This window comes from Cryptomeria japonica, chromosome 11 (assembly GCF_030272615.1).
Source record: "Cryptomeria japonica chromosome 11, Sugi_1.0, whole genome shotgun sequence".
Taxonomy (NCBI): Eukaryota; Viridiplantae; Streptophyta; class Pinopsida; order Cupressales; family Cupressaceae; genus Cryptomeria; species Cryptomeria japonica.
Window position 1 is genome coordinate 509,539,026 of NC_081415.1, and position 26,909 is coordinate 509,565,934.

Consider the following 26,909-nt stretch of genomic DNA (forward strand, 5'->3'; position numbering starts at 1 on the left):
AATTTGAAATGAAGGATTTAGGTGTAATGCACTACTTCCTAGGGTTAGAAGTATGGCAAAGAGCTAATGAAATCTTTCTAAGTCAGGGAAAATACACTATTGACATTTTGAAAAGATTTAGAATGATAGATTGTAAACCTATGCGTACTCCTATGGAATCTAACTTAAAGAAGTTAAGTGTTTCTGCAGCTAACTCGGATTTTGCAGATCCTTTTGAGTACAGGCAGTTGATTGACTCCCTGATGTACCTAGTCAATGCTAGGCCAGATATCTGTTATGCTGTGAATGCTCTCAGTCAGTTCATGAGCTCACCTAAACATGTTCTCCTGGTTGCTTCCAAGCACATTCTAAGATACCTACGTGGCACGATTGGTTATGGGCTGAAGTATTCACTTAATACCCCAATCCTCCTGAAAGGCTACTTAGATTCAGATTGGGCAGGAAGTGTCAAGGACAGGAAAAGCACCTCAGGCATTTGCTTCAACTTGGGCTCCGCAGTGATCTCTTGGGCATGCAAGAAGCAATCTTCGGTAGCATTAAGCATTGCAGAAGCTGAGTACATTGCCGCATTTGTTGCATCCAGAGAAGCAGTGTGGCTTCGTAAGCTCCTTGTTGGATTATTTGGTCAAGTCAATGATCCTACCACCATTCATTGTGATAATCAAAGCTGTATAAAGATGTCAGTAAATCTTGTATTTCATGATCGGTCCAAACATGTGGAAACGCACTATCATTACATTCGGGATATGGTGCAAAGAGGCGCCATTCATCTAAAGTACATTAGCACAGATGAACAGATTGCTGACATCCTCACCAAACCCTTATCCAGAGTGAAGTTTGAGTACTTCAGAGATAGACTTGGTGTCATGGAAAACGGAACCCTGATTGAGAGGGAGCTTCAATCTTAGTGACTATTGGTAGCACTTTGAATCATTCTTTGCTTGTGTGCAAGAATGAATTTCATCCAATCTATGCTTGTGTGCTAGATGGATTATTGTAATAATGTAAAGACCCACTGGTGTATTACACTTTCTATGCTTGTGTGCTAGAACCATCCTATGCTTGTGTGCTAGGTGGAAGATGTAATTCTATGCTTGTGTGGTAGATGGAACTTAAAAGGTTCAGATTATGTATTCTCCTCCTCCCTAGTTAAGAGGGAGTGTTGATTGTAACTAGGGGTGTAGGGGTTCGGATTGCCTTAAGGCAACATCCGAACCCCTTTTAGGACCGGGTACTACCCTAAAATAACGTGACCCCATCCTTATTCACCATGCCACGCTAAATAAATTCCAAAATAACTTTAGCGCCAAAAATAATAAGGAGGCCGACTTAAAAGGAATAAAGATACATATAAGTAAATGACAATTTGCAAGTCATTTCATCAAGTTTAATCATATCAAAAAGGCGATTTAGCTCTGCTGTGCGAACTTAAGGAAAAGTGCGAACTTATTCAGCTTGGTGCGAAATTGTCCAAAGGGACATAGTCGATTTTGATGCAAGACATTGAAGCATTCAAGGACAGATCTGATATGTGAAGATCAGATTCGAGCTAAGTATTGTACTTATATTTTAGAGGAGAATATATAATCTGACCTGTGGGTCTTTCATGCTGGGTTTTTCCTCCTTGGAGGTTTTCCCAGGGTATGCTTGTTTGTCTTCTGTTCTAATTCTGATTTATGTTGGCTTACTAAATATTGCAATTCTGATTACAATCTAGGGCACAACTTAATCTATGTTGGTTTCTTAAAATACTGCAAATCTGATTACAATCTAGAGCACAATTTAATCTATGTTGGTTTACTAAAATATTGCAAATCTGAATACAACCTAGGGCATAATCAATTAGATAAATCTGGTTAACATACCTAGGGTTTAAAATAACACAATAGCCTCAAGTTGATCATAGATGTCCTTGATCTTTATCGAGTGATCTTGCAGAGGTGTCCTCTTGTCCATCATAATTTAAAAGAGCATATTCTTCAGAAAGAATGCTCTGCTCTTGTCAGAGGTTTCATGGAGACTCTTCAAATGATCCCATATCTCCTTCACAGTTTTTCTGGATGGTACCTGAGGTAGCTGCTCATCGGTGACAGAGAGTTTAATAAGCATGATTGCTTCTCGGTTGCGCTCATCTTGTTTGTCTTGGTCTTTTTCGGCAGTAGTTGGACGTTGAGACGTGCCCAGAACAATTGCATCAAGACATCGGTACTCAATCAACATGTGCTGCTTCCATGTGTTGTAGTTGCGGCTGTTGAATTTCTGGCTACTTTTGAGCATAATGTTTGTTAGAGATGCCATCACGTACCTCGAGGTCTAACTGGTGAAGGCACCAATTCTAATGCACAAAAACCAGTAGATGAAAACAAAGGGTTTTTAAAAATTCTACAAGTCAGATTCTAAGGCAAAAACTTAAACCCTAGCATAGTTTTCGAGGCAAATTTTTTTTGGAAGACCTAGAAAAATTTGAAAGGAACCCAAAAAAGAGAATATAAGACCCAGAAGGAATATGGTGTGTGATTTTCGAAAGCAGTAATAAACATAGGGTTTTCGTCAAAACCCTAACCGCAAGTCGTCTTGTGTGTAGAAATCGTGTTGCGAAAAGCTACCCCTGAACCAAAAAACACAGATGCGCGAAACACATCGCCTCAAAAAACCCTAGCCAACGACTGCATAAATCACGAAATAATCACATCGCAAAAAAAATTGTAAAAACTTTGCAGAAATAAAATATTCCCGTCGCACGAGAGCCGACGGCTAGAATCACAGAAAATCGTGGCTTGAAGTTGCGATTTCGTTTGGAAAAAAAAGGAAAGGCCTCAAAAAGAAAATATGACCCAGTTTTGCTAATCAAAACCCTTTAGCCGAGGTAGCGAAAATCGCAGAAAACAGCGCTGTCGAAAATCGCGATCCCATAAAAAAACCCGCGGCACTGAAAATACAAGGGAATCTCCACTCAAGACTGCAATTTGCAAATGTTTCAACGAATTCCTAATGAGACTATTATATGAATCCACATTGCGATGGCTATTGCTTATTTGGATTATGAAGGATTTTACTGATATCATGATGTTTACTAATGATTAGTATGATATATGATATTATGGCTTGTGATTTAATGTCAATTTCCAATGACTGACATTGTGTTTGGGACTTACATCAAGCTTTCCCTTATAGAAGACATTTCAAATGGGTAAAGTTGTATTCTTAAATGTACTCTAATTCTTATTTTAATCCATAAGGAAAATATCCCCAAAAGGGACATTACACACAACTGGATTCTCTACTCATGCAGAGAGGTTGCTATTTTTCTCAACATATAAATGGTTTCGTGTAACCCATTTTGTTTCCAATTTTTCTCTCATAATAAAGATTTTTTGTTTTCCACATTGTTTTGAATCATGTTTCCCAATTTGTGATATTTTGTTAGGTAGTATCAATCCCCTTCAACAATGTAATATCTGGTGTTTTCTCATGAAATAGATGATTAAGTAATGTTTGTCTTTAGGTAGTTTAGGAACCGTTTGAATCTATTGCCCAATTATAATGCACAAGTCCTAATGTAAAACAAAGATTTTGTAGTTCTCATATGCCACAAATATACACCCTGGTCCATAGACAAAGCCAATTGTCGAACCCATACGAAATTCTCATATTGAGTCAATTTTTAAGCTACATCTATTGTTTTGCAAGTGTAAAATATGTCTTAGGTTTCATTTAGATTGTTTGGTCCTATAGTCCTTAGTCCTTTCTTTGATGTTCACAAGGCCATGAAACAAAGGCTTTCAAGTCATCCATCATAGTGGAAAAAAGGTGGTCATTGAAGAAGTTTCCAAGTATGATCCCATGTGCACATGTGATGGAAGGAATGAGTTTTCAAGAGAAAAATGTCTAAATACAATACCTAAGGGTACTTGGAGAAGAGAAACACGTGTAACCATGAAGGATTGGATTCAATTACAAAATGTATATAGAAGTGCACATGAGAGGTCTAGGTTGTTGGTGCTGGAAATAAGCCACACCTGGACTGACGATGGACTGGTCCAAGAGGGGCCAGTAGCTCAGTGGTAGAGCACTCCAGCAACGATGGAAGGTCCTAGGTTCGAGTCCTAGCTGGTCCATGTCTCAACATGGTATCAGAGTCAGGTCCAGGCTAGGAGCCTGAAGCACACGAGAGGTGTGGCTTAAGGGGGGGTGTTGGTGTTGGAAATAAGCCACACCCGGACTGACGATGGACTGGTCCAAGAGGGGCCAGTAGCTTAGTGGTAGAGCACTCCAGCAACGATGGAAGGTCCTAGGTTCGAGTCCTAGCTGGTCCATGTCTCAACATAGGTATGGCTGAAAAATGGACAAATATGGAAGGAGACAATTAAAAATAAAAAACCTAGATAGAGGTGTACGCCTAGGGGGCAAAGACACACCTACAAGGAAGCAAATTCAGAGATCACAACTTTTTCCAAGTGAGCAGTGCAAGCTTAAAAGAGCAGTTCAAATTTTAGTTCAAAAGCTTGAAGGCATATGCAAAGGCACACATGTATGATACAAGTGTGTCCTTAAATTAAGCAAACAAAGGTGTGAATAGACTTGCACCTAGGATGTTTGCACCACTACACAATGGAAAAGTGATGTTTAAAAAAGGTTTGAAATCCTAATATACAAGCATTCGAGAGCCAGAGGATGCATTTGATAAAAGGAAAGGATTCACATTTTTAAAGGTCGTCATGTAGCATTGAAACACACACTTGAAAAATATGAAATTATTTGTATTGTCAAGTGCTCGTGTGGTGTCATGGCATGAACCTAATCAAAGAAGTTAAAACTTTTCAAAGTTGTCTTGTAAATCCTTAATCCAAGTGTGCACCTATGGAGTCAGGCCACACCTCTACAAAATAAAATTTGATTCAAATTAGTGATCAGCAGTGTATAGGTGTGTGCCTCATAGCCTCAAGCACACTTTATAAGCAGAAGATTGGTTTTCAAAACAAGAATTAAAGATTCCATTCACAAGCGCACATGGGAGGTGCAGCAAGCACCTCACAACGAACTCAATATGCAAAGATTCAAAACCTATGTATAGGTGCACATTTAGGATGTAGATGCACAACTCAACAAAGAAAAACTTTAGCTCAAATCAAAGTTTAAAACCCCATTGTTAGGTGTGCATGGGAGCACGAAAACACCTACATAAAAAAAAAATAATAAAAATCACACCATACAAGTGCACATGAGAGTGTCAAGTGTGCACTTGATAGTGGATATCAAAAGTCTTCAAGTTTTATATTAACAAGGCACACCTAGATAAGTGTGCACCTCAACAAAGAAATTAATTCAAAATGAAAACATCAAAAATATGTTTGTCAAATGTGTCTAGGGTGCAAGTGCACACCTCATTGAAGGAAATCAACTTTAAAATCCAATTATCAGAAGTACATCTAGTGATGAAGTGAAAATTTGTACAAAGGAAATCATAAGTGCAAGACCAAAGATTGTTTTATAATATATTGGTGTGCAAGTAAAGCAAAACTGCATGCCTATCAAAGGGATTCAAAACATCAAGGAGGATTTTCAAGATTTTAAAATGGCTTCAAAGGGTTAGAATTGATTTGAGGAAAATTGTAGAATAGTCAATCATCTGGAGTGTAATGTCCCCTTCCGATTTTTGTCCTAGAATTATAACTATATAAATTTAGCGTTAGGGTTAAGGTTTATGATACTTCTTACTAGGAAGACCAACATATATCAACATAACTATCATGCTTATATTCAATTATTGCAACTAATGAGCATTTAGCTTTTATAATAAATTTGATAACTATTATATTTAAGCCCCAATCCCTACCTCTAACCTAATTTTCAACCCTACGAAGGATGGGGAATAACCGTTAGGATTCTAGAAACTATCCTTCACAAATAGTGCCTTTGTACGATGTAACACATGCCCATTCCACCATAGGTCTTATCTATTGCCCTTTTATGATGTAGCATGATCCATTACACCGTAAGACTTACCTATCTTGCGAGGTATTAATACCACCTCTCCCTAACATTCCCACATTCAATTCTTCTTAGGGGCAATGTTAAAGATTAAAGATTAGGCTACCATATATCAATTGTTAATGTATTAGGAATGTAAATGTTATGAACATATTCTAATCATTTATTTATATGAAATTACTATCTTAGTCCATTTGCATATATCCATTTGATATATATATATATAAATATACCGTGTCACTGCATTTGCCGAATTTCCGGCTTCAGGTTTGGAATTCGGCAAATCTCAAAAAAATTAATTAAATTCGTCGAAAGTTTGTCGGCGCGGATTGTTTTGTGTTTGTGTGTCGAGTTTGCCATTGAATTTTTGTTTTGCCCAGCCGCAACTTTCCCTCCCCCTCGGAGTGCCCTGTCGCCATCGGTCACCCAAAGCCTTCGGATTTTTGTTTTTCGTAATGTTCTTTTAATATTACTTTTAGTTATTAGGATTTTTCTTTCCTTGTGTTAAGATTAATGTTCTTTTAATATACTTTGAGTTATTAATATTAAATAGATTTAGATTTATTTATTGTTTTATAATTTTAATTTATATTAAATTTTTATTAAAAATTTAGTATTTAGTATATTTAATTTATTATTATTTTAATTTATTTAGATATATTTATTGTTTTATAATTTTAATTTATATTAAATTTTTATTAATATTTTAGTATTTAGTATATTTAATTTATTTTTAATTTGTTTATAATGATTTCAAATCTATTTTGCAATCTTAAACTATTTTGATAATTTATTAGATATATTGCTTATATTTGAAAAAACTAAATTATATAAGGTGAATTTAATGTCGAATTTTTTGCCTTTGCCGAATTTCATCCGAATTTTTTGCCTTTGCCGAATTTCATCCGAATTTTATAGTTGCCGAACTCGAATTCAAATTCGAACATAGTGACTTGGCTTCCAATAATGATGAAGCATCTCAAAATGCTGAACCACTAGAAAGTATAAGTTCAAGGAACCAAAAGGAAACAACTGAAAGTTCTACAAAGTCAAAAGGAAAGAAAATTGCAAATGAAGGAGCTGTTTGAAAGAAGCAAAGGTTAGGTCAAGCTCATTCCTCTATTAGCACACCATCCTGAAATTTGAACAATATATCAATTCTTGAAAGCGAACCACTGGGTGATATGAAAATCCCTTCCCCAATCCGTGAAGAAAGAAACGCGGAATCTATTCAACAGGAAGTTTAAGAGCAACCATTTGCTTGAAACACGGAAATAATAGAATTAAAAACTGATGAGATGAATATCCTAGATGGAGAATTCTAGGAGGGAATGATTTCCACTCTTTGAGGAGTTGAGGATAGTCCATGTGATGAAAACAATCAAGAGGAAGAAGAAATTGAGCGGCCCACAATTCTTGATTGGCTAAAAGAGAGGATGAATGTAAAAGAACCTATGGAAATTTAGCAAGAAGATGATACAACAGATTTTTTGGCTAGATTAGAAAGGGTTACGATAAAGAAAACAACCAAGAAGTATTTCTTGATCCAAAAGGACGATGCAGGATTTCGTTCAGTTCAAGTAGCTGTACCAAAAGTTAATAAGGCAAAAGAATATATTACTCCCGAAGAGTATGAAGTAACAACTATCAACTTGGGCCTAACCACTAAAGAGCAAGATGTTCAAGAACTAGATGATTCAGTTAAGACAATCAAGGATAGATTGAAGAAAGAAATAGAAAAGAAACAGGAATTAAAGATAGAGGTTGAGCAGTTGAGATCTTATATCTAGCACTTAATCAATCCTATTGCTCAAGAAGATACAATAGTCCCTCCACTCTTGGCTCTTCCACAAGAAACAGTTGGAGACTTTGAAGAAATTAAGGTGACAGCTAAAGAAACTAAGGAATGGATGGCAGACATCAATAATGAAATTGTCACATTCGTAGAAGAATCGATATTGGCATATGGGCAAACTTCTTCATTACTATCTAGAGTTCAAGACATGGCAGAAATGTGGGAGGATCTTCAAAATAGTCAAGATAAAGTAATCCCATGCTTGAAGGTGTTGAAAGGAATTCCAAACAGGAATTAATAGATGGACAAGTAATTGCAGCTAGAGATATCTATGATTTCAAGACATGGTATTGGGCATTGATAGCAAGAAATGAAGTTTTAGAAAAGGTGAAGGATGTTGGTGTCAAAATTGAAGAGCTGATTAAAGAAATTCAAAATAAGATTGTCCTTGTGGCTACTGATGTGGTTGGAAAGGAAGCAATTCGAGAAAATGAAATGAACATGGAAAATTTGAAGGTCAAAGCTCAAGACAATTTCGTCACTTTTACAGGACCGATCCTTAAGCAAAATTTGAGTAAGGCATCCACCTTCTTTTCCATCAAGGATGCATTTCAGAAACAAGAACTAGATTGGGAGAATGCTTTTGCCACCTATGCTGATGACTTGGACGTGATTGAATTCAAGATAAACATGTTGCCACATGTCACAATGGAAGAGGGTAATCCTCTTGTGTCCAGGTTCATCGAATATGCTACCACATAAAAGGGATAAGGATGCATTCTTCTAGAAGAAATCTCTTTGTGACACATGTCTTTCTTTCATTTGCTCTTGTTGGATAACTATTGTAAACCCTATTTAGGGTATCTGTGTTTTGATCTCAAACCGTTGATCTCTGTTTGATTTGGGCCTTTTGTTCATTTTCAAAGCTTTATATAAACCCCTCTTCTCTCATTTGTATAAGAGAGATTGGTGAGGTTGTTGCTTAAGACTATTATGATAATAAAGTTCATTTGCATTGCTTTGAATCTCTATGTTATCTCATAGTTGCATGGTTTCATATTTTTTTCAACATAGAATAGAATTTGCTTTATAAAGTTGTTAAATGAATGCAAGATTTTATAGTATTGGTTGGTGAAATCATTGTTCATACTTTTGATGAATAGATGATTTTTGTTCATTGTGCAAAGTTAGCCTGAGCATATTTTGTGGATGTTTAACTTCTACCTTCGGATAAGTATTGTTCATTTTGATGGTATTATTTATGGTATTTAAATTTTGAGCACAACCCTTGAAGATTGCTCCCACTTTGTTTAGTTGTTTAAGTTGGCGAACCAAAGTGTGGTTTAGATTCATCCAATCACTATCGTCTCTTAAATTCCTAGGAACAGTATAGATTCTTGAATTCTTTTTCTTTTTTCCTTTTTTAAAAATCCAAAATCAAAAATGCCCCCTCCAAAAAATAAAGAGTTTTCCTAGCTGAAAGTTTTCATTGTGAATGAAATTTCCAAGTTCCCCTTGGATTACCAGCATACATCACCAAATGAGCTATATCCAACATAAAGTCACTAGTTTGCAGTAAAAACATTGGAATCACCATATGATCTTCTTTGCAATCTTAGCATACACGGTGATTTTATTCAAGAGAGGATAGAGTGTCTTTTGGACATCTTTATTCCGTGTTTGGTTATTTTATTCTGATTAATGAAGAGTTACAACCCTTCATCATTTCTGCCCTTTTGAAAGAGTCACTTCCTTATTTTCTTCCCATATCTTTTTTCTTCCATTAATCCTTCCTTGATTCCCATGCTCCGTACTTTCTTCCTTCGTATACCATTCAAATGAACTCTTTTCCCTTTTATATCTTATGTTTGAGAGAGTCACGACTCTTCATTTCATTCCTTTTAACCCTTCATTAAACTTTAAATTTTAATTATATTATATTTTAATTCAATTTTTTTATATTTTAATTTTATTATTATTTATTATTAAATCCTATTTCAAAATGGGGACATTATTATTATTGCTTGCAAACGACATTTCTCCCCTTAGGAAGGCATAGATCTATTGGTGATTGGAGAAGCCAATCCCATAAACTGGAAGAATCAAGAATCCAAATCCAAATGATGTGTGCCTCTGGAAACTGCTCATGTGTCGTATTGTCCATGAAGGATGATGGTTCTGCAAACTAATTAAGTACATGCCCAATTAATGTAGAAGTTGACAGTTCGGGAATTTGTGAAAACTGATGTAGAACAAGCTCCATGGGTGATGAAGACGAGCTTACGACACTGATGTGGCTGTCAACGAAGAGGAATTTCATTTCCTCTTTGTTGATAGCTACATCATCGCTGTTAGCTCATCATCTTTTCTTCCAGACATAGCTACTTGGGATTCATATCTTACAAACATATCATCCTTGTTTGTGGAGTCTTAGATTGCAGATTTGGAGGATAATCTTAAGGACATTCATCTCCTTTTGTTGACAGCCACATTTGTATTGTCAGCTCATCTTATCGCCCATGGTGCTTTTTAGTCCTTCGGAAGACAATCTGAATGAAAATGCTTACAAGCCTTCTATCTTGTTCCTATCTTTATGCTAATTTAGCTTCTTATCCAAGCTTCCAACATAGCAATCTTATCTCATGCAAGAGTTGACTTGGAAGATAATTCTAAATCATTAGTGCTTATCCATACTTTATTAGACTTAATTAACTAAGTAAAAGACGACTTGGACTTTTCCATGCATGTTCATGTTGAACCTGTGTGGAAGTTCCTATCCGAGTTTGAAACTCAACACTTTGAAGGTTTTTACTGGTTAAGTCAAGCTGTGAGGCATATCAGAAGTAAACAGGCAGCTAGTAACACCAACACATCATAATATCATATGCCTAGGTACATAATGGTGACTTGGTGCTATTATACCTAGGTATTTAATGGGAACTGTGTTGCTATTACCTTGGTGCTTGAAAGAATTATTGCAACTTTGCATCAAGCCAAGAATCTTGAGGTCCTTAACTTTATGTTGTGACAATTGTTTATAAAAATACAAGTGATTAAAGGTGTTTAACGATTAATTGTACGATGCAAGGATGTTTGCCTTTTGTTAAAGTTAAAATTCTGTTTATTTCATGCTTTTTCTCATTGAAGTAACAAGCGTTCATGTATATGCTTTTGGTTCTTGTATAGATCCCAAATGCAGATGCGTTGCTTAATTTTTGGGAGGTTTTGGATCTACCTCAAGTTACTGCAGTAGTTTATTTGGCTTCAGTGGTGAGAGAGGTGCGTACCTTTTATTTTATAAATGTTGTATGATAAATTCATCATGTTTGTCCAAAGTATAATTTATTGGGTTTGAAGTTTGAACAGAGTTAAACATTTTTATGATTACTGACAGGTTATCTTTATTTCTTTCAACTATAAACATAGAATAATCTACAGTAGATGCAACAACAAAAACGTTAGCTCTCTTTGCCTTTGGTTGTAAGGAGATATATCAAAGGTCACACTTTATAGAAGTTTTCTGTATTTGATAAATGCATAAAAGATAATGGTTTTGTAAAAGAATAGTCAGGAAATTTACTAGAAAATTTGTAATGGCTGCCCTTAGTGTTAAACTGATTTTTTAAACTTTTGATTTTTTTGTTTTGTTTGACTTTACGGCTGCTTGGAAAGGATATAGAAGAATTGATAAACACAAATATAACACAAAATATAGATATTGCAGCCTGCTATATTAACATCAACAATATTGAGCCAAATACATCTTCTATTCTAACACCAACAGCTCTGGGAAACATTAAGAGCAAATTACTACTCTGATTTCCTCAATAAATGAAAACATCACAATGTATTTTGCATACCAAAATCACTGCTCCAGACATAAGAATCTCTGCTGAGTACATTAACAGCAATAATAAACCTTTGTCTTTACAATCCAGCACTGTATGGCTCCCTTGTTGATGGTTGCAGACCTGTACGGCACTCCTGTAGGTGATTTCAGACTAGTACGGCACTTCCCCTTAGCACTTTCAGACCTGTACGGCCCAGCTCTACGTATTTCAGATTTGGATGGCTGGCTGTAGATGTTTTCCAGATTGGTACAGCCCTGTTCTCAGCATGTATGGCTTGCCCAGGCTTGTACGGAATTCACAAGGCAGTGGTAATTCGACCACAGCAGTTTGGCTTCAAGCTCTGATTTCAACTCCTCAAATTGGCCCTTTCTGGACAACTAAAATTGTATCAACTGGAATAATCAGCTATATTGAATGATCAGATTTTTACCTTAATGTATCACCAATTGAATCCCCAGACTGTGTCTTTCAACAGTGTAGAGATTGTTAGCACAGAGGGATTTCGTCCTCCAAGCCCTTGAAGATGAACTCTTCAAACAATTTTATAAATTTCTTATTCAATCCCAACATACTGAAAATGAACTCTTAAGAGTCTTTTATAACATTCCTAGGAGAGCCCACAGACTTCTCCACCCAATGTGGGATAAATAGAAATACTTTCCTTTTAATATTTAAGTCTCCAAGTACCTTTAATGAAGGGGAACTTTTAATATTTAAATAACTTTCCCTTTAACTTAAGTCCACAAATCAATAAAGTTAAATATTTTAATTTTAACTTTTTAACTTAACTTTATTGATAAATAAATTAATAATCACAAATCATTATTAAAATCTCTAGTCGATATAAACATTTACCATCAACTGGATATTATCCATAAATCACTGATGATCCTGACTTGGCCCAACTGATTTACTATAAATAGTAAGTATCCCAAAACCATACCAAAACACCTCAAAATCGCCTGCAATTGAAACTGTCTAGGCCAAATATCCTTAAGATCCCTTAAATGTTCTGGTTAGCCTACGGGACCATGGAGAAAGGGGCAAACGGCAACTTCATACAATATGTGCTAGAAAAGGGACATTACAATCTGCCCTTTGCAATATTGCTTGTCCTCAAGCAGTTTCACCTCCGGATGCTGCAATATTTGTTCATTTTCCCATGTGGCATCCTCCATTGGCAGATTCTTCCATTTGGCTAGGTACTCTTTGATGGTCCACTTTTGACGCTTTCTCTCCCTGGTATCTATGATAGCCTCTGGAACGAATATCAATTTCCCTTCTTCATCTAGGGGTGGTAACTCTGCTGATGGAATCACATTGTGACCTAGAACCTTGTTGAGCCGTGACAAATGAAGTACATTTTGAACTTTACTACTTGCCGGTAACTCTAGCTCATAGGCCACTTCACTGATATGATGAGAAACTCTAAATGGGCCATAAAATATTGGTTTTAGTTTCTTTGCCCCACTTCTCTTAAGTCTAGACTGCTTGTAGTGTTGGAGTCTTAGATAAACCATATCCCCCACCTCAAAACTGCGCTCAACTATGTGCTAATCAGCATGCAACTTTTTCTGATTCTATGCTTGCTGGATATTCTCTTTCAACAATCTTAGGATGTCCTGACTCTCCTGCAACAAATCCTTTGCCTTGGGCACTCTGCTATCCCTGAGAAGTAAATCCATGAAGTTAGGAGCTTTGTACCCATATAAAGCCATGAACGGGGTCATTTTAATGGACATATGATATGTGGTATTTTAGCAATACTTACCCAAATGCAATCATCTAAGCCACGTCTTTTGCTGCCCCGATACATAATTCCGGAGATAACATTCAACCCACTTTTTCACTATTTTTGTTTGGCCATCAGTCTATGGGTGATAACTGGTACTGGGAGTGAGCTCTGTTGCACTCAACCTAAACAGTTACCGCCAGAACAAACTCAAGAACTTGCTGTCCCAGTCGCTAAAAATATTTCTAGGCATCGCATGTAGCTTAAACACCTCCCTGAAGAACAAATCTGCTACCTGAACTACTGTATAGGTGGCTGCAATAGCAAAGAAGTGTGCAAATTTAGTCAACCTGTCAGCCACCACATAAATACAGTCCTTTCCTTGAGCCTTGGGCAATCCTGTAATAATGTCCATCGATATACTCTCCCATTTGTGATTTGGGATCAGTAAGGTTGTAGTAATCCAACTGGAAAGGTAGGCTCATTTTTGTATTGTTAGCTAACTAGACACTCTCTAACATACTTCAAGACTTCATTCTTAAGTCCTTTCTGCGTGAACCTCTCTCGGTTCTGCCTGTATGTTTTAAAGAACCCCAGGTGACCAGCCAAAGGTACATCATGAAATGTTTTTAGAACTGTCATCTTAAAGTTTGAGGAGGGCACTAAGTAGATTTTGTCCTTGTAGTAAATAAGATCATCAATCACCATGAACTTGTCATCCTGAGTGGTGCCCTTCATCACTCCTGCTACCCATGGATTATGTGCAAACACTTGGAACCTAGTTTTGGGTCTAAAAAAGGACAAGTGGCTAAATAGATTAGGGTAAGTGTCATCAAGCCTTAGATTGTTGAGAGAAAGTGCAATTCATGCCTTTTTGCATTGTGAGATGTATCAGCAAATTATCATCGAACTACCTGTTGACGTGTATTTTATACACAATCATACACAGAATAAAATACCAATAGGCATCTTATCCTCTCTTGAGAAAATAGTCTCTAACTGCTGAAGATCTGCAAAAAGGATCAGTTAGGTGGACTCCAAGGTTCTTTTAGTGGGGTCTCCACGTGTGGACAAGCTTTTTTAGTGGTATGATGTGATTTGCTGTTTCCTCCAAGGGGTCTTACGTATTCAAAGCTCGAAGATTTTACTAAACTAAAAGGAACTTTCAAAAAAAAAGCAAAAGATAGGGTTTTAAGAGGTCTAATCTAGCCTAACCCTATGAATGACTTAGCATGGACGAGATTTGGCAAGACTCAACCAACTTCAATTTTGCCATCAGATAACAACTCAATTGAAATTAGTGCGATCTTCTAAGGTAATATGATGGTATTCAATGCATCAAAGACCAAGGATACTACTACGAAGGTACATATCCAAGACACAATGATAATTGAAGATTAAGGACTCAAAGTGTTCTCCAGTCGACCACGCAAGGCTTTCCTACAATCAGCAAGAAGCTAGTGGTTTGGATTGCGAATCCTACCAAATATCAAATCTCACACTTAGTCTTTCAAATTAACAATCTACTTCGATTGAGCATGATTCAAGTACGCCAAACAACCATGAAGATAACTCAAGAAATTTGCAACAAAACACCATAACTTCAATATTTTATTGATTTCCAAGTCATCATGTACAACAATTGCTTGAATTTCTCTCTTCAAGGCTCAATCTTGCTACAAAATAAAAATTGCTTCTAACTCTAATCTCTCTTACATCAACTATTGACTCTTGCTCTATTGACTATTATCTGACTATTACCAAATGAAATGAAAAATAGGGGTATAAATAGCATCCCCAGTTACAATGAAAGGTCCAGATTGAAAACAAATCAATGGACAAGATCATGACACCTAAACCCTAATTAGGGTTTGTTACAAATGACCTCCTTTTTACTGAACAATATTAAATACATAGCCAAATATTAAATTCGGCACAAAAACCTAGGAGGTATCAACCAATGAGAAATAAGATGTCATGTCATCTGTAACAACCTTTCATCTAGAATCCTATTCCCTTTCCAATTCTCTTTCTTAGCATATGCAATGAATTTTGTCACGATTCCTTCGATTTCTGTGATTGGAATCTCGGGAAGATTCTTGATACTCTCTTCTAAGTGGATAACCTGATCGAATGCATCTAGAAGAGCTGCGTCCCAAGTAGGTTCAAGTTCCTTCGTTCTATCAATCAGGAGCATGGTAGCATACATCTGATCATACTGCTCATCTGTAACATCTGCGTCCTTGCGAAAGATGATCTTGATTCTATCCTCAAATTCTTGCATATCCACATCTGTCTCGACCTCGATCCTTCTGCCAAGAATGGTACGAAGTACCTCAAATACTCTGTCCTGGATCGGATTGATCACCTCCTCAACTTGGCCACATCTAACACCGATGTCCTCGAAGAGAACACTCTTTATATGGAGTAAGGTTGACCACTGAAACAAACTGTGAGAATCACCTTCTAAGATCCTCTCCTGCGCTAAAATTCTTCTGGATGTGTGTCTTATAACTTTCAAGACAGGGATGGTAACGTCCTTGGTATGGGCAAATGCAGCTACTGTTACCATCAATCTGTGGATTATCTCAAGAACTTGGATAGCCTGATGAGTGATCTTCGACATCCTTGTAACAAACTCTATGGCCACTGTATGAGATCTATCCATCCAACTACATGTACGCTGGACCAGGTTCCTGAATCTCTCTGCTTCATTGATTGATTGAAGGGGCAATGCTTGCACTGGTGATCTAACTGGATCCTGACGTCCCAAAGGTTCATTGATGTGACTGAAATATGTTCTCCATGCACCGACCTCTCTCTCAAGCTTTCTATTCCTTTCCACTTCTTCTCTAAGCTTGTCTTTCAATGCTTCAAATGTGTCGGTAGCATCATCCATTGTCTGCTCTGCTGTGGACGGTCCTAACTCAATAGTCTGTATATGATAGTCCTCTGCTAGGATCTCACCCTCATATTTATCTGCTGCCGGTGTAGCTATCTGCAGTTTTCTGGATCCAGTCTCATCTCGAATCATCTTGGACATCTTTGTAGCCTTCTTCTTCTCTGTTATCACATGTGAACGTCCAACAAGGCTCTCTAAATCAATTGCACCGTCTTCGTCCTCTACGACGATCACCTTAGTCAATCTTTCTTTCAATCAATCTGGGATATTCGATCTTGTTTCTTGAACTTGAATCTCTTTATGTACTATTTCTTCTTCTCTGGGAGGAGATGTCATTTCATTATCATCATCTAAATCATAGTCTTGGAGAGATCCATCTGACGAAACATGCTGTGCCCGTCCTTCCTCCTGCCTGTCATTCTGTACCATCGACTCCATGGATTCTTCCACTCGAATTGTTCTATCCTCTGGTCTGGAAGAAGTACCTGGTATTTGATCTTTGTTGGCACCTTGCTTTTTCTTGGAAGGCTCTTTCTTTTCTGATCTTTCCTTTCTCTTTGAACCTCTCGAATGGAGATTGCCCTCACTGGCACATCGAAGGTTACCTTCACCTGAATTCCTAGGATTAGGATTGCCTTCACTCACACTTGCTCCACCTTCGGCTGGTTTCTCTTCCAAAGTAAAAGACATAGCTATGCCTTGTTCTCTCAACTTCTGATGCTGAACGTCTACCCATCTGCGAGTACAAGACAAGACTGGTGCCATCAAATCATCTAAATCCACGACCTCGGGCTCATTCCAATCCAACCTTATTGTTTTGCTTTCTCTATCATAGGAAGACTGGATGTGCCTGCCATTGTCCTGAGCTTGGTCGGCCACTCTGTAAATCCTGCATTTCCTGATGAAATCCAAAGGCAATCTAGAATGTATTTTTCGTTTCACTTCAAGATCATCTAGGAGGTTCATCATAAAATCTTCAATTTGGTGCTCATGTCTAAATCTTCTACCGACCGTCTCCTCTAAATGTCCATGTGGATCAAAGCTCTCTCTCCAAGCAAAAGATGAAAAAGAATACAAGGCTAACTCCTTCTCTGCGTCATCCATGGCTAAGACATTAGGACATACCTCAACTGAATTACCCAAAATAATAGGTACCTGGACTCCATTCTGATGTCTGTGTCTGAATGCCTTCACATATGCTGCCAACTGCCTTGTTACTTCAAGTAACACAATTCTGTCTGTCGGGTACCTCGGCAACATGTATGGAGGTAAAGGACATCCATGCACTCTAATGTAAGTGAACTTGGGAAACTGAATGAACCAAGCACCGTACCTCTTGATGAACTCCTGGGCATCCTGAGATAATCTGTTGTGAATTCCACCTTGCAACGTCCTTGTGATGTTCATCGTGAAAGTATCATTGACTAACTTGTAGTTCTTCCCTGGCGGATGATGCAAGTAAGTATAGGATTCACAAGCTCTGACCTCGTCGGGTCCTCTTCCAATCACTCCTCTGTGAGGTAGTCCTGCGTACTCAACACTCCTGATCAAAGCATAGATGACGTATGAACTCATGTGGAAGGACTTAGTAGCCCTGAGTCTCCTGAACTGTACGTCTAAGCAATGGCTAATTATCCTAGCCCAATGTATTGTACCCTTTCCTTGAACAATCACCTGGATGAAGTAGAACATCCACTTCTCAAAATAGAAGGCATGAGGTGCTCCTGTAACTCTGTTGAGCATGGTAATCAAATCTCTGTACTCCTCCTGGAAATCAATCCTGTGCGGTGTGTTCGGTACCTTGCTTAGACGGGGACGACTCTTAAGTAGCCAGTTCTTATTGATTATGCTTAGGCAAGCATCTGGATCATCATCGTACACTGATCTGGCTCCTTCAATGCTCTTGTATATCATGTCCCTGTGCTCTGGAAGATGGAAGGCTTCACTTATGGCTTCCTCTGAAAGGTACGCCAAAGTGTTTCCCTCATTGGACACAATTGTCCTGGACTGTGGATTGTAGTGACGGGCACACTCGATCATCAACTCATGGCACTGAATAGCTGGAGGAAAACCGGCCGCCTTGATGATGCCACTCTCGATTATTCTCCGGGCGACAGGTGATGGCTTGCCGATGTAAGGGACCTCTCGAAACTTGTTTGTGCTAAAGTTCCCCAAGTTGGTATCTCCAATGTTGCTCCACTTTGACACGATCTTGGTCTCCACTTCTTCGGTCTTCTGATCTTCTTTCATGAGAGCTGAGCGACTGGTGGATGCTCCCGCCTTCGGGGTCGCCATACCTACACAACATTTCATTATAAGAACTCGATTTTGCAATGAATAACGTAAATAAGAGAGAGAAGTTTTTTAGGAAACGTCATGATAAGTCTCTAGAGTTATCATTTCCTAAAAAACAACGATTGAGCTAAGAGATTCAAAATTCAAAACTTCAAAATTTGAAATATGACGATGAATGAATGAAACAATAAAAATTAAATCGCCATACCTCAATAGAGAGCTAACTCTAGAATGCAAAAAGGAAAAGATCGCCTAGGCAAAATTGAAGTATAAATGATCTTCAATATTATCTCCTCAAAAGATGAATTTAGCCACCTTTGGATCTCAACGTGATCTCCAAGTCCTTAGCAAGTTCGCTCAAATGGATCCTCAAGTTCGCACAAACAAATCTTCCAAGTCTCGCGCCTTTGTCGTGGTCTTCAATCCTTGGGAAATTCGCTCCAATGAAGTCTTCAAAATATCGCATCACCCTTTAATAGACTTAGCGCCACCTTTGGTTTAAATTCGCACCACACACATGAAACACTTCGCACTATCTTCGCTTTTCCTTAATTCGCATGTAGAGGGCAAAAATGATTATGTGAAAATGATATCTGTCACCCTCCATATATAGCGCTTGTATCCATTTATCCCTTAGGCCGACTTGGAGATAAAACCACTTTTAAAAATGATTTTTAAATTAAAATGACAAGGCCGACCTCCCTTTGTAGCGCTTCAAATTCGATTTTTATTAATTAATTAATTAATTATTAATGCCTTACGTTTTTTAATTTGCAAATTTCGATTTTAATAAAGGCAAAAATAATTAATAAAAGATCAACGCCATATTAAATGCTAATTAAATTAGATTTTCAATTTTATCGAACTTAGCATTTAAGGAAATTTGAATTGTTTATTTGGCCCCAAAACTATGAAAACAAAGGGGACGTACCTCATCGCTCTGGTCCCTTGGAGAGGGACAGGAGCGATTCATTATTTTGTCTTGATTTTTGCATTTTCTATGTTCAACTCCTTCATCTCCACGTCCAAAATCGATCATTTTATGAGGTTCTTCAAATTTGATTGCCTTGCATGCGTTCATAAGTGCCCTTGGGTGTTCATCGCCCTGGTCCTTGTCCAAAGGACAGGAGCGATCTTCAAATTTCCACGTTCAATATGCATCTTTGACCTTCGATCTTTCATTGTGATGTTTTCCAAACGCCGTCCCTTGCCTTGCTTATCCTCGCCTTGCCTCGTTTTGAAGGAACATGAATGCTCTTGATAGGATCGCGCTGGTCCTTGTCCAAAGGACAGGAGCGATGTGAGTCTTTTAGCTTGACTCAGCAACGTTTGGACGTTCAAAACTGTTGCATGTTATCTTCAAATGATGCCTTAGACCTTATATAGCCTTATGAAGCCTTGACTTAGCACGAACTTGGGGCAAAATTGAGAATCCAAAGCAAATCGCCCTGGTCCCTTGGAGAGGGACAGGAGCGATATGGTCTCCATGTTCAAAACGATGATCATTTTACGTTCAAAATTTCTGTGTATCATCTTCAAAAGGCACGACGGACCGTCTAAGACCCAGCAAAATCTTGTCCTTACGTAAATCTTGCATGAAATGACCAATATACTTGACATCGCTCTGGTCCCTTCCTGAGGGACAGGAGCGATCTAGGTCTTAGTGTGCAAATCTCCTCATTGTGATAACCTTTAAGCGCTTGTGCTTGATGAAGACGCCTTGAAATGTCCTTCGCCACCTTGTCTTGACTTGGATCGATCTTAAACTTAAGTAAAAAGGCAATATAACCATTGCATCGCCCTGGTCCCTTGGAGAGGGACAGGAGCGAACTACCTCTTGTGGCTCTTATTTCACTTTGTCAGGTTCCAAGTTTATATTCAACGGACTTGTCATGCTCTACTCCATTCGTCCATGCCTTGACATTGTCTGCAACTTGGCCAGAAAATCATTTATACCAAAAATCACTCTGGTCCCTTCCTGAGGGACAGGAGCGAACTGGGTCTTAGCACTCTTGTGGACGTCTAAAAAAATCTTCAATTTGTATTCAACGCGTTCATCTCATGTTTTCTCTTGCTTTTGAACGTAAACTTGCCTTGGTTTTTGCCTGGATTTTGCCTAATGAAGGATATCGCTCTGGTCCCTAGGAGAGGGACGAGAGCTACAAGGTACTTCGCCCTGGTCCCTTGGAGAGGGACAGGAGCGATTTGGTCATTCTAGGTCATTCTCCTTCATTTTTGCATCTCAAATTATATTCATTTGGTAAAGCATCTTCCTTTGGACCCTTTCAAATTATCAAGTCATCGAAATCTCGCAAGGACAAGGCAAAATTGAATTTATAGCTCCGGTCCTTCACTGAGGGACAGGAGCGATTTTTCTCCTGGAGGCATTTCTGTGCTCATGAAAATCTTCAATTTATATTCAATGGAAAGATCTCGCCTCTCTCTATCATTTCCAATTCGTAATTCATCTTGACCCTGTAGGAATAGTAAGATATTTGAGAACGAGCTCCCGTCCTTCACTGAGGGACAGGAGCGATTTTGCTCCTACAGGCCAAAATATCATGATTTTACACATTTTATCACTTCACAAGGCGAAAACAAATCATTTGAAATGCCTAGGATCAAAAATCAAAAAGGTCAAAATTTGGTCAAAAATATTCAATCGGACAAAAATTCACATTTCACTTTCAACACTTAGACAAATTAAAGCTCTGCATCAACATTCCAATTGAAAATTAGACCATTCTGGCGAATTTATTTCATTCAAAATTTGCATCCTAGAAAAGGAAACTCAAAAAAACTCTCAAAAACGACTGGATTCTGGCCTGAAAAGACAAAATTTAAAACCCTAAGGCTTGACCCTAAATCTAGACGACTAACTGACTAACAAAATCCTAAAAACGAAAGCGAAAACGAACGAAAAACAAGCAAAAAGAGGGGGTCCCCATTTGCGATGGGGCGATGTGTGAAATGGTCACAACATCTGGCGACACCACTGAGAAATGTTGCAAAACATTTGGGAATCAATCCTTCTAAAAGAAAACTCAGAAAACTTCCCTCAACAAATCCAGGAGTTAAGAAACACTTACAAGAAGAGACCATCATATTGAGACAAAGTATCAAGTCCACAGTTACCCATGTGTGTGCAAATGCGTTAATTCCCCTCAACAAGACCATCATGATCTCCAGGTTCCCCTGTGATAAGCTACGTAGTTAGTCTAAACTCCAAAAGCATCCTGGATAGAGCCTCGCTGCCAATCAGACGTCCATAGTCCTGACGAGGTTATCGCCGCAAGCTCATGAACATTGCTCCATTGCCAGCCAGGCATCTATAGCCCCGATGGAGTTACTCGTAAATTCCCTCTAGCCAATTTGATATTTCTTTTTAGCTCATTTCTTTTCTTCTGATTTTTCTCATTTTTTCATCTTTTCTTTTGATACTGCTTTTCAGTTCCGTCAATTCTTTGGCTCGTGAGTAATGAAACTCACTAGGGTTTGAGGATTGCGGTGGCGCTGAAGCTAGACTTTAGATTTTTCACTGATCACAGCTTCGCCTGTAAACCATAATGACTCGGAGATTATAAGTGTGTGAAAATATAATAACTGGAGGACAAAAATACGTGAGTTCAATAAGCTAATCTACTTCAATGCAAATACGTCCTGACTCAAAGCTTCATTAAAAGAAACTCCCTTTGTTGTTCCAAAAGACCTCATGATTTTCCAAATGCATCCAACAATCCAGCAGGAAGTCAGAGCGTTACATAACAAAATCACCCAACGTCAAATGGTACCCCTCAGGACAAAACAACTAACCTAAAACAAAAACACCTAAACTAAAACAAAAAAACGAAAACAAAACAAAACAAACAGAAACGAAAAACAACGAAAGCAAACTAAACTAACTATGTACAAGGGAAGGCCTTGGCATTTTAGGATTGGAAATAATGTTTGAGATATCTCCCATTGACATGCAACGGGATGTCTTCTCCAGTTAGAGTCTGCAACCTAAATGCATTTTCTCCCAATATCTCTGAAATTTGATAAGGGCCTTTCCAAAGCTTATCAAACTTATCATGTTCTCCTCTTTTCTCATGTGCTTTGTCCCAATACAGGACGAGATCTGAAATTCGGAACGCCTTGACTCTTGCCTGTCGATCAAACCATCTCTTCACCACTCCTTGGTGTTTAGCAAAGTTCTCTAGTGCTTGATCTCTTTTCTCTTCTAGGTTCATCAACTGTGTCAATCTGGCTTGTACTGCATCAGTGTCTTCCATGTACTCCTGAATGAATCTTAAAGTCGGAATCTTGAGTTGCATGGGGAAGACTGGGTCTTGGCCATAGACTAGAAAATAAGGCGAAATGCCTAATGCGTTCTTTGTTCTGATTCTATCTGCCCATAAAGCAAATCTCAACTGGGTATGCCATTCTCTTGGACTTCTCTCTAATAATTTCTTGATTACGCTGAACAAATTTTTGTTGGTGGATTCTGCTAATCCATTACCCTGAGGATAATAATTTGATGAGAACTTAAGGGTTATTCCGTACTCAAAAGCCCAATTTGAGAATCTCAATGATGTGAACGCCGATCCATTGTCGCAAACCAACGCATAAGGACATCCAAACCTTGTGATTATGTTTTCCTCTAGAAACTTGATTACAACTTCAGTAGAACAAACCTTAAGTGCTTGTGCCTCTGACCATCTGGTACAATAATCTGTAGCTATAATGATGTACTTGTGTTGTGCTGAGGATGCGGGGTTGATGACACCAATAAAGTCCATTCCCCATTTGGCAAACGGTCTGGCTTCAATCACTGGATTCAGTGGCATGGCAGGATTCCTTTCTCTAAAAGCTGCGACTTGACATGTGTGGCAAGTCCTGATGTGATTGAATGTATCTTTGAAAAGCGTAGGCCAGTAATATCCCGCTCTTAGGATCTGGTGTGCTGTGGCGAGGTTGGCTCCATGTCCGGTTCCAAACTTGGAATGGAAATGTTCAATTATTTGCTTCGCTTCATCTTTGCCAACACATCTCAGGTATACTCCTTCATAGTTTTTGCGGTATAAAACAGATCCTTGAAGCATGTAATGTTGACACTTTAATCTTAATGCTCTCTTTTGTGTAGGTGTCATATGAGCAGGACATCTGTGATTAAGCAAATATGTCACAATATCCTTGTACCATTCATCATGTGTGACATCTTCTAATTCATAAACTTGTTGGACTAATCCTGGCCCATCAATTGCCAATGTCTGTGCCAAAGCTTGTCCTCGGACAAGTTTCATGGGCTGTATCTCTATATCAAATTCTTGGATAATGGCGACCCACTTTCCTCTTCTTTCTCCTAATTCATTTTGCATGAGAAGAGTCTTGACTGCCGCATCAGGTACTATTGCATAAATCTTGGCTCTTAGGAGGTAATGTCTGAATCTCTTCACTGCCTTTACTAATGCGTATGCTTGCTTTTCAACATTTGGATATCTCAGTTCTGCATCCTTCAATGGAGTGCTCATGAAAGCGATGGGATTTTCGTCCCTCTCTTCACTTCTCTGGGTGAGAATGGCGGCACAGGTGTAATCGGAAGCAAAGGAATATAGATAGAATGGCTTGAGATAATCAGGACTGATCAACACTAGAGCTTCTGAAATTGCGGTCTTTATTTCTTCAAACGCCCTTTTGGCTTGTGGAGTCCATTCAACCTTTGCATCTTTCTTTAACATTTCATTCAGTGGTCTGACAATCTCGGCAAATCCGGTAATGAACTTTCGGACGAAGTTGATCTTGCCGAAAAATGACTTAAGCTCTTTCTTGCTTGCTGGCAGATTGATAGTAGATATGGCTTTTACCCTTTCAGGATCAATAGATATTCCTTTCTCTGAAATAACATGTCCTAAAAGCTTTCCTTCTGTGACTCCAAATATGCACTTCTTGGGATTGAGGGAGACACCGTATCTTCTGCATCTTTGGAAAACTTTCCTCAAATCGTCCACATGATCTTCTCTCTGCCTGGAGAAAACTGTGATATCATCCATATATATAATAATGCACTTACCAATTAAATCTCTGAAAGCGATATCCATAGCTCTCTGGAATGTGGCCCCGACATTTATAAGTCCAAAAGGCATTCTTTTATAAGCAAACGTCCCCCATTTGGTGGTGAAAGCAGTCTTCAGTCGATCTTCAGGTTCGACTAGGACTTGATTGTATCCTGAATATCCATCTAGAAAGGACATCATCTGCGAACCATTGACGATCTGCAACACTTCATCTAATGATGGTAGCGGATAGTTATCTTTCTCTGATGCTCTGTTGAGATTTCTGAAATCAACACACAATCTTATCTCTCCATTTTTCTTTCTAACAGGCACCAGGTTGGCGACCCACGTCGAGTGTCTTACTGGGAAGATGATTTTAGCTGTGAGCAACTTCTTCACCTCTTGGTATATCAGTGGTTCCAACAAAGGATTGACGGGTCTTTGTCTTTGCCTGAATGGCTTGCTTCCTGGTTTCAACGGGATTGTGTGAGTGATAATTGCAGTGTCGTAGGTCTTAAGATCTTCATAGCTCCATGCGATGACATCCGGGAAGTCCCTCATGTTCTTTAGGATTCCATCCTTTTCAGTCGCTGTGCAGGACTTTCCAATGAAGACATTCTTAACTTGTGTTTCATCACCTAGATTGACTGTATCACACATATTGCCTTCTACGCTGTGATTTTTCTTTTCTTTCAACTTGTCAGGATCAAAATCCTTTCTAATTCCACCATTCCTTTTGGAATAGTGTTTGTCTTTAAGTTCAGGACTCCTTCAGCATCGAACTCAGCTTCACCCACTTCATCTTCATCTATGATCTGTGTTAAGAAGATGTCTGTGTTGGTTAGGAAGTCTAGAATATGCTTGTCATCTTCGAACACTTGGAAATTGGTAATGTTGTCTGGGACTGAAGGAACTGATATTAACTCGATTGTAAACTTCTTCAATCCATCCATTGCTAATGGTATCAGTGAACTGGCGGCCTGTGCAAGTGAATTGGCCACTTGATTCTGATGTCTATAAATTGAATTGATATTGAAAGCATCGAAACTTTCAATTAGATCCCAGACTCGATTCCTGTACTTGGTTAATCTTTTGTCATGGCAAACATATTGCTTCCTGATTTGCCTTATTGCAATTTCTGAATCTCCATATACTTGCAGTATCTTCGACCCCTTTTGGATGGCTAATAGTAATCCATGAACCAAGGATTCATATTCTGCTACGTTGTTAGTGCAAGGGAACTGCAATCTGTGAGCGGCAAGGTATGTTTCTCCTTTTGGACTGATCAATTCATAACCAGCTCCAGATCCTTGTTTGGATTTAGATCCGTCGAACCTTAATGTCCATATTTGATTTTCTTGATTTTCTATTTCTGGACTTTCTTGACTTTCAGATGATGTATCGGATAAGACTTCGTTTTCTGTAGAGCTCTCATCTTCTGAATCTTGAATTTCTTCTATAAGTAGTGTCTGTGGGACTCTTTTGTTTACTTGTTCCAATGCGGTCTGGCATAAAGCACAAGATAATTCTGAGTGGACGGCATTGTGAATTCTACACCAATTCGGAAGAAGCAGATCTCGGACGGATGTTAGGTTGCCAAGTTGCACACTTTGTTGGATGTTTCTTTGTACGAACCTCCTGAAGTTTTCAAACATGCCTTCGTCTTCTTGATCGGATCCTTGATCGCTTTCAATGACGATCTCAGTTGATTCCATGACTTCTTGCTGGGTATCTTCATCTTGCACATCTTGTATCATCAAGATTTCCTCCACTTTGGGTTTATATGTTCCTAGGTCGGACTCTAAAAATAGGACTTCATTGTCCTCTCCATATTCAGTTATCATCAACCTCAACCTTGGAGTGCTATCAATCTTAATCTGGTTCGGAACTCCTCTCCATGGTAGCCACATGTGTGCGAAATCGGTCGACACATATCCATTCAATTTTCGGGACCAATCTCGACTTAGGAGCATCCCATATGAATCTGGAATATCCACTACTGATATATCTATGAAATTCTGAACTCTTGGATCCGCGGCCAATTGCATGTGAATGTTGTTCAATTCTCCCATGACTGGAACTTCTGTCTTGTCAAGCTGAGTGACCTTCCTCTTAGTAGGTACGGGAGTTATTCCAAGTCTTTGACAAACAACCAGGGGCATGACGTTGCTTGAGGCTCCGGAATCATAAAGGCAATTGTGTAATAATTTTCCAAATATCCTGACTGAAAGCAGGAACGGGGCTGGTTCGTCCTTTCCTTGAGCAGGGACTGAAGTTTCCTCACTTAATTCTTGATGTTTGACTTGAT

The 26,909-nt window shown here is 38.5% G+C and overlaps 1 protein-coding gene and 2 non-coding genes across 3 annotated transcripts in view; all 3 read left to right on the forward strand.

The window, feature by feature from the left end:
* Positions 1-26,909, forward strand: part of LOC131034553 (uncharacterized) — a 400,008-nt gene that overhangs the window by 5,115 nt on the left and 367,984 nt on the right. Inside the window, exon 3 of the mRNA XM_057966103.2 lies at positions 10,973-11,065. Within this exon, the coding sequence (XP_057822086.2) occupies positions 10,973-11,065 (93 nt within the window). The remainder of the gene's footprint in view (positions 1-10,972; positions 11,066-26,909) is intronic.
* On the forward strand, positions 4,048-4,118 carry TRNAV-AAC (transfer RNA valine (anticodon AAC)). Its single transcript has one exon. It is a non-coding gene; the product is annotated as a tRNA-Val (tRNA).
* TRNAV-AAC (transfer RNA valine (anticodon AAC)) lies at positions 4,246-4,316 on the forward strand. The gene has a single exon. It is a non-coding gene; the product is annotated as a tRNA-Val (tRNA).